General features: G+C 38.7%; 2 protein-coding genes across 2 annotated transcripts; one reads left to right on the forward strand and one right to left on the reverse strand.

The window, feature by feature from the left end:
• The first annotated feature begins 542 nt into the window (after nt 1–542).
• LOC137741536 (histone H2B.11-like) lies at nt 543–1,496 on the forward strand. Its single transcript, XM_068481235.1, has one exon. The coding sequence runs from the start codon at nt 558–560 to the stop codon at nt 1,341–1,343; it is 786 nt and encodes a 261-aa protein (XP_068337336.1). The 5' UTR covers nt 543–557; the 3' UTR covers nt 1,344–1,496.
• An 880-nt stretch (nt 1,497–2,376) lies between these two features.
• Nucleotides 2,377–7,718, reverse strand: LOC137742407 (uncharacterized). The gene is made up of 8 exons (XM_068482265.1): nt 7,573–7,718; nt 5,959–7,049; nt 5,549–5,667; nt 3,756–4,688; nt 3,360–3,672; nt 3,083–3,248; nt 2,771–2,876; nt 2,377–2,674 (listed from the first exon to the last, which is right to left on the reverse strand). The coding sequence occupies exons 2-8, from the start codon at nt 6,784–6,786 to the stop codon at nt 2,557–2,559; spliced, it is 2,583 nt and encodes an 860-aa protein (XP_068338366.1). The 5' UTR covers nt 6,787–7,049; nt 7,573–7,718; the 3' UTR covers nt 2,377–2,556.
• Between the last annotated feature and the right edge of the window lie 472 nt (nt 7,719–8,190).

The following is an 8,190-nucleotide window of genomic DNA, read 5'->3' on the forward strand; positions in this document are numbered from 1 at the left end:
GTCTATTTATTGTATGTATATAAATAACTAAAAAATATTCTAAATTAAGTAATTTTTTGCATATCTATCTTTAAGTGATGATAAAAAAATAAATTATTTCGATTATAATGTATAAAGATTGGTAAATGACACAAACATTATCCATTCAATCTTATGTTTTGAAAAGAATTTATGTAAAACACGCTTACCATTATCTTGCCATATCGGTTTCTTTTGCTATTATTGTACCAACTTTTGCGTCCACCGCTAACTAAAGTTCAAAGGTGGAAAGTGCCATGAAGGGAAGTGAAATCTGAAGCTTTATCCGGAAGCCTCATGTGCTTAGTGCTTACCATTTCACTTTTACCCACGTAGCCATTAGGTTCAGAAACCACTCAACACCTGTCCGCCACATGTCAACGTCCAGTAAAACCACCAATACAGTTATTATCTGCTCCATGCAGATATTTAACTGCTCCATGCAGATATTTAATTGCAACAACAAATCTTGTGCAGATTATCTCCATTTTCAAATAAATTTTCTGAGAGGGAAAGAGGTTAACACAGCAGTGTCAAAAATGGCTCCAAAGCGCTCGGCGAAGATGGTGGTGAAGACCACCAAGCAAGTCGTTAAAGAAACGGTTGAAGTTTCAGTGGTTAAAACCACAAGGAAGAAACAACAAAAAGATCAGCCACTGAAGACTATTTCCATTGAAACCAACGAATCAAATCAAAACCAAAATGTAGAAGTTTCAGTTGGGAAAGAGCCGCTCAAGACTAGTGTTATTCCCATCGAAACCCAGGCAGAAAACCAGACCCTAAAAACCCAAAACGCTGATGTCCAAGTCGATAAAGAGGCACAAGAAAATCCTACGACTCCTGGTCCACAAGAAGCAGAGAAATCACCGAAGGAACAAGAGCAGAAGAGTGAGGAGGAAAAAACCCTAGGAGGAGGAGAGAACAAGGACGCGGAAGATTTGACGAAAACCGAAGAGCAAGCCCCGAAGAAAGGAGAGAAGAAAAGCGAGGTGAAAGGAGGGAAGAGGAGAGAGAAGAGCAGTAGGGGAAGAGAAGAGTACAAGATATATGTGTATAAGGTTTTGAAGCAGGTGCATCCTGGGATGGGAGTGTCGTCCAAGGCCATGACGGTGTTGAATAACTTGATGTACGACATGTTTGAGAGGCTGGCTGATGAGGCGGCGAGGCTGACTACGTATACAGCGAGGAAGACGTTGTCGTCGAGGGAGATTCAAGGGGCGGTGAGGCTAGTTTTGCCCGGGGAGCTTGGGAGGCATGCCATGGCCGAGGGGACCAAGGCAGTGAGCACCTATGTATCATATGGAGGAGGGTCGTCCAAGTCTTGATTATTTAATTAGAACTTCGTGTTACTTAAATGTGTTTGTTTTTAATTAGTTTCTGTTTTGCAAAGTGGTTTATTAGTTTGTGCGTTGTAGGGCATAGATAATTAACCATGTATAGTGATGGTGTGTGAAAATGATCTATCTGTTTTGGTTATGAATGAATGACTGTTTTCTTGTTAAATTTTCGTTTTTTGTTAATTGTAATATCATTACAATCTAACAGTAGTCATCTTCATTTATGAGTAAGATATCTTAAGTTCTATATTCAACTTCAAAGGTGAATTTAATTTAGCCATTAAACCCATTTTTAATATAGAAGCACCCATTTTAATCACGGTCCGGCGAAGGTGGATCTCGGTTTTGGATACGTGTTTAAAAATTGTCCAATTGCCATGCATATTCGTTCCGGTCTTGAAATTCGTATAGACTCAGTCAGTCCGGTCATTTCTGAGTAATGATATTCATATCAGGTTTTCATACAATATTTCTATACCATTTTAGATGGCATCTGATGTGAACTGTTACATCATTTGAAAAATTTGCAAAACTCAAAGAAATGAAAAAGAAATACTCCTCGTATACCACAATCATAATTTAATTAACTAGTTTTTTTTAATTATTAGTTTATTAAATAATAAACTAAATTTAAAAATCTGATTAATTCAAATGATGTGGTTGTCCATATTAAATGCCTTCTAAGATGGTATGAAAATGTGATACAAAAATATGATATGAATAGCATTACTCTTTGTTTTCAAATATTGGCCCGTAGTGGATTTTTAACTTGCAAAACGAAATTATAATTATCACTACAAAAAAATCATTATGCACTCCTTATTTCGGTTAAAAGAACTTTTTGAAATGCGAATAATGTCTCAAAGGTCTTGTTTAGTATATTCATGAGCATGTCACCTTTAACTTTAAAGTAGATTTCTTTTCTACTAATACGCAATTTATATTATGGTTCTAATAATATATCCTTCAATGATAAGTGAAAAGTCTTTCTTCTTCTTTGGTAGTAAGTGAGAAGTTTTAAGTTTCGATTATTATAAATCAAAGAAAGCATGTGTGATATCAATCATACGTTCAACATACAAGACACCATGCCACAAGGAAGGAACAAAAAACCGAGAGAAAACGAGATCGGTGGGCTGGCAGCAAAAACGTATGGTTCCTATATATATATATTTTGTTAATTCAACGTTGTTTTTTTAAATTACAACACGGAATAAACACGAATCACCTCAATCGCGGGTGCTCTACACATCGGACATTTTCCGCTACTCTCAACCAATTGAGTAGCACATTTTGAACATGCGCACATGTGGCCACATCTGCGAGAAGAAATCAACAGAAATCGGAAAACGGTGTTAGAATCTCCACATGCAGAAATAATTTGAACCACGAAGGTACACATTTTGGAGTTTTACCTGTACAATAAAGAATCGATGTTGCTTTCACAACATATACAGCAAATTCCTTTCCTTACATGATCCCATTTAGACCCATCTTCTAGCAGACCGTCTTCACACACCCCTGCAAAGCAAGGCAACTTTCAAAGTCAATGCGAGGAAAGCCCGTAGCGCATCCAAGAGTGAAATCACATGGTACTCCAATGCAAAAGAAACGCGTTATACATACATCTTTATCTTAGACAAAAATTCCATCTATAAATATTATTAGGTGTTGAAAACTACAAAAGTAAAACTAATTGCGAGGTGGTCAAAGTATTGTAGACAAACCTTGTGAACCAGCTGATCTATTCAGGGCATCAGAAACTTCTTGTCTTATCGAGCGCTGCAACTCAAGTTGCATATCCATGCAGGCCTCCATCATTCTTTGCAAGTTATTCATCCTCTGGTGTAGCCTGGCCATGTCAATCCTCATATCGTTAATTATCTCCCAATCCTGCATCAGTAAGCAATCTGTCAGTTGAATAACAAAAGGAAGGCATCACAAATATTAGTGTCATGATACCAGATCATAAATTTTAAAGTGAGAAGCATTATGGGAACGCACAATTCCGTTACGTTGATGCATGTCATGCTGTGGCCAATGATCAGAGTGTGACTCCTGGTCCCAAAGTGGCAAGGAAGGTATTTGCTGTGATCGTAGAGCAGTACTAGGACTATGACTCTCAACAGCATCCACTTGACCCCCATTTTGATATGCACCAGTCTGCTCTAGATCCTGTTCTGCAGGTTCAGGAGAAGGTGATGTATCATCCAGCTCCCAGTCAATGGCAGCGTGACTTTGCCTTTCTACATATGATTGTAACAGTCGATCTAGATTCTGACGGAAACCACTACTAAGAAGATTAGAGACCCTTCTCCTGCAACATTAAAAAGATTTCCATTAGAAAAACAGATCCATCAGAAGCCAAAGGCATATTCATAAATTAATAACATTTCATACCTGCTTAGGAGTTCCCTTAGCTCGGTGCCAGGAGCATTATCATCATCCGGAAAATAAAATGTGTCAGTCTGCCTGACCGGATCAACATCCTGGTCCGATGGCTCTTCTAACCAACTTTGAACAGCCTCCTGAAAACCACTTTCCTCGTGCCACACTTCAGGAACTTCTTCAAGATGACTGTTTTCTCTATCTTCGCTCTCCAGCAACTCCTGGGACCATTCATAAGCAGTTGTTTCCTGCTGATCCCCAGTTGTATCTTCCCCAACATTTTCTCTCAAGTCGTTATACGCAACAACAGGTTGTTGCCAGTCCCTTTCAGCTTGTTCTGAAACTCGATCCTGCCACTGTTGTACGTGGGAAGTAAATTCTTGAAAATTTACATCCCCAGGCACACTGTCTAGTAAATTATATATATGATCAGACCGTTCACCTATTAAACTTGCCTCCCCACTTGGCTGAGACTGCTCATTAGATATATGACTGACTTTTTGCATGTTACTGTGTCCACCAGCATCATTTTGCAAAATTTCTTGGGGCTGCTCAACAGAAGTGGTTGCTTGAAAGTCCCCAATCATGTTATAATCAGTAACATCCCTCCTTTCGATAAATTCAGTGATACTTGAGCATTGCCAGTTTCTTGAATGGTGTTGCCAACCCTCTACAGGAGCATTAGATTCTTCTGAATCTATATCTTGAATGGTGTTGCCACCCAAATCCCTGAAATCTGATATTCCACAGCTATCACGTTCTCGGTCCTCACTTGCCTCGTCATTAGCAGCAGATTGTTTAGAAGACCCAGCTAGGACCTCATGCGGGTTGTTTGCTTGACCATCCCCATTTCTACTACCATTAGAAACACTAGAGGATGTCTCAGAGTGGCTGCTGCTTACTTGACCGGATACAGAACTATCCAATCTGGAGCAAAAACCGTCCCTACTCAAATAATAGATTTCAAAATATCAATGAGAATTTTTTTTCAATACAAGAAGAGAAAAACAAATAAAGAACTAAATTCACTATTAACGTATGAAATAAAGATTCACTAACAAGTTCGATGACAAAAACAAAAAAAAAAATACACTAATGGATTTACTCAACCAGTCTATAGTAAAGATATAAAGATGCTCTAAGGGTGAAACTATATATACATCCGATACTACATACATTAATGTAACCTCATAAATAAAAAATTAAATGGGACAAAGTCCGAGAACCATAATCAATTCCTAATTTACTACCAGTCAGAAGAGCAGCATGAGCTGCAATTATGGGGCAACATCATACGGAAATGGTGATGAGGGGTTTAGAAAAAGAATCCATTGAGATAACTTGCCAGCACAAGCTAATAGCTATGGTTTGGCATCTTCCAAATAATCAAAATATAAAAACTTCACAAACTGCTTAATGTAATTTAGGCCACAATCATCTTTCTATTGTGGAACACCCTTCAACCCCCATAAACTAAACAAATTATACCGAAAGCAATTTCACGATTCAAAAGAGGTTGGGAGAAATATCAAATATTCATCCATGAACAAGCTTGGAAGAAGATGACACAAACGTAAAGAAACTACAAATGACACAATGGGTCAAACCATCACTATAAGACGATGCAATTCCAACGATTTAATTGCAAAAAATTTACAAAGAAATCTCATGTAACCCAAACAAAAAAGAAAAGTGGAATGAAAAGTTAAGCAAAACTTAGGAAAACAAATTAGAGCATAACTTTGCAAAGAAAAAAAAAAAAAAAAAGGATAAATATTTTTCAAATTAAAGCAGGGCAACAATACCTAAGACCAGAGACTGTGTGCCTTTGTCTCAATAAGCCTAATTCATTTTCAGCCAAGGAAGTAGGTCTCTCATTCTCAATCACTCTAGCATTTCGTAAGAATCTTCCTTTAAGTAATGACTGCAAGAGAAAAGAAAAGCAATGTTAGCATACCAGCACCCAAAATTTTTTTCCATGCCTTAAAGTTTAAAATCAATATAAAAACACATTATTACACTTCTATAACATAGCACTAACATATTGGTTTTAGTCTCAAAGATTGCTTGTGTGGGTATTCACATTAACCAATGATAGTCAAATATCGTACATAAAAACTTTCACAAAAAGTACAATGTAAGTTCAAGTAAAACTAACTCAAAATCCCATTTTCAACAAGCAAGTGAAGATGTGGAAAGCATTATAGCAATGAACCTGAATGCGGTTGCGGTGAGCAAACTGTGATACAGCCCGGTGCTCCAACAAGACTTGAAGTTCACTTTGTCTTTCCCTCTCAGCCTTCTTTACCATATCCAGCATAGCCTGTCTACCACATAACTTACGAATTCCCCTTCGTGTATGCTCAGACCTGCCTTCAGTTTGGTTAACAATCAATCCATCACGAACTCTTTCAATTTGATTACCAATTTCAGCAGGTTGTTCTCCTCTATTGTCACCCGAAGCACCTCTCTGCTGACTGTTAATTCGTACCCACTCCCTTACAATTCTCACCCTCTCCTGTTCAGTTTCACCGAGCCACTCTGCCCTTGAACTGTTATTCATATGAGAACCATTTGACGTATATTCAGCCACACCACAATTCATCCATTCCCTAAAAACTTGCCTCACCCTCCCCCTTTCAACCTCCCCAAAATCAGAATGCTCACTGCTAATATTACTGCACTCCTCATGTTCATTTGATGACCCAATTTGACCCCGGGACCATAATCCGCACTCACTCTCACCCACACTCACATCCTCCAAATCACCTGCGTGGTAACTACCGTGGTCTTCAGTAGTGTCTTCCCTCGAGATCTCATCGATCAACCTATCACTCCTTTGTACAAGCAACCTCTCACTAACTCTCTCTTGGGCACGACTCACCACATGCTCATCCTCAAGCTCCCGCCACCTTTGTAGTAGGGAGGATGCACGGGTACTCACCCTCCCTTCATCACGTATCCATCCAGATGTATGAGATTGAGAGTCTCTAAGGAAAGAAGGCTCAAGCACAGAAGCATTGTGTAGACCAGCAATAGCCATTCTCGAAAATCGAAACTAAAAATTCGTCCTTCAACCCATCTGTATAAAATGCATTAAAAGGCGCATTCTTTACAGGAATTACAATCAGATGATTCTTTTAAAAAATCAGATCACCAAATTCAGAAGAGATTAGCGAAGCTCGTAGTCATCGTCTCTGTCATCATTGCCAACATAAAGATGATAAAACAGACATCCAATCTAACCACCATTAAATTATCCAATTCCTTCAATAAACCATCACAGCTGTGACAGATTCCTTCACCCTAACTGCTTTCAGAAAACAAAGACAAAATCAAAATCAATAATTTACCTCCAAATTACCATCAATCTGTTCAAAAAAAAACGCTTAAATAATTTACCTCAAAACGTAAAAGCACAAAAATTTAACAAACAAAAACTTGTCAAAAATCCAAAACTCCGAAATCACCGAAATCAAAATCCAACAACTCCTCAATCCTCTGTTTGGTCTTCGAGAAAATGCACAAACGGACAAGAAACTAAGGCGTGGAATCCCCTATTCCTCACCATTTGGAACCCCACTAACATCCCAACATCACAATTAGACTTAGTCAACCTTAATTTTACCACACCTAACAGCCAAACCCCCAGATTTACACATCCATTTTCCATCATTTTCCCTAAACTTTCTCGGAACCAAACAAAAATTTGAATCGAATACTAAATCGGCATTACAAATCAAATCAAAACCGACGAAATCACCGAGCAGAACATGAAACCGCGAGGATTTAAATAAAAACACTGGGGAAATTTTGAGGAGTGAAAAACTTACCGGTGAAGCTCTCTGAGATTTGGGAGTAAAGGAAACGAAAACCCTAGCTGTGTAGAAAGTAACAGAGAGAGAGAGGATTTTAGAGAGAGAGAGTGCAAGTTTCACAGAGAGAGACAGAGAGAGAGAGAAGGGGGGAAGAGCGGCGAAATTACGAAGAATAAATGGAAACACGTCACGGTTGGGAGGCATTCCGCCATAAATATTTGCCGTAACGCCAACGTCTAAAAAATTTGAGAGGAGCCCGCCAGGGGTCGGCACGTGTCATGTGTCACGTGTCCGTTTCTGCCGGTCGTTTTACGAAACCTTCCAACCAAATCTTAAATTTAATGGGAAGTGGGGAGCAAGCCCGAGATGGAGACGGCGCCGTTTGTGTCGTCACTCAGATGGGATACGGCACCGTTTGGATGGCTTCCTTTTGGAAGGATCTCAGTGGTGTTTTTGAGTGGGCCCCTTTAGAGTTGTGATATTAGAAAAATAAACTATCAATTTATGTAGGAAAGAAAATATGGTTGAAATTATTGGAGGAAGGTCGTGTTTGCTTCCATTTGGATGGAGATACTACATCTCATCATGCATTTTTCACCATACATTTGTTGAAATAATAGTAATTAGAA

Source organism: Pyrus communis, chromosome 8 (genome assembly GCF_963583255.1).
Source record: "Pyrus communis chromosome 8, drPyrComm1.1, whole genome shotgun sequence".
Lineage (NCBI taxonomy): Eukaryota > Viridiplantae > Streptophyta > Magnoliopsida > Rosales > Rosaceae > Pyrus > Pyrus communis.

What these genes read in the sequence shown, in the direction of transcription:
- LOC137741536 (XM_068481235.1), top strand. Translation starts at nt 558, where the DNA reads ATGGCTCCAAAGCGCTCGGCGAAGATGGTGGTGAAGACCACCAAGCAA.
- LOC137742407 (XM_068482265.1), bottom strand. Translation starts at nt 6,786, where the DNA reads ATGGCTATTGCTGGTCTACACAATGCTTCTGTGCTTGAGCCTTCTTTC. An exon ending in TGCATCAACGTAACGGAATT is followed by an intron (nt 3,249 to 3,359) that starts GTGCGTTCCCAT and finishes TTACTGATGCAG; the next exon opens with GATTGGGAGATAATTAACGA. An exon ending in ATCGATTCTTTATTGTACAG is followed by an intron (nt 2,675 to 2,770) that starts GTAAAACTCCAA and finishes TTCTTCTCGCAG; the next exon opens with ATGTGGCCACATGTGCGCAT.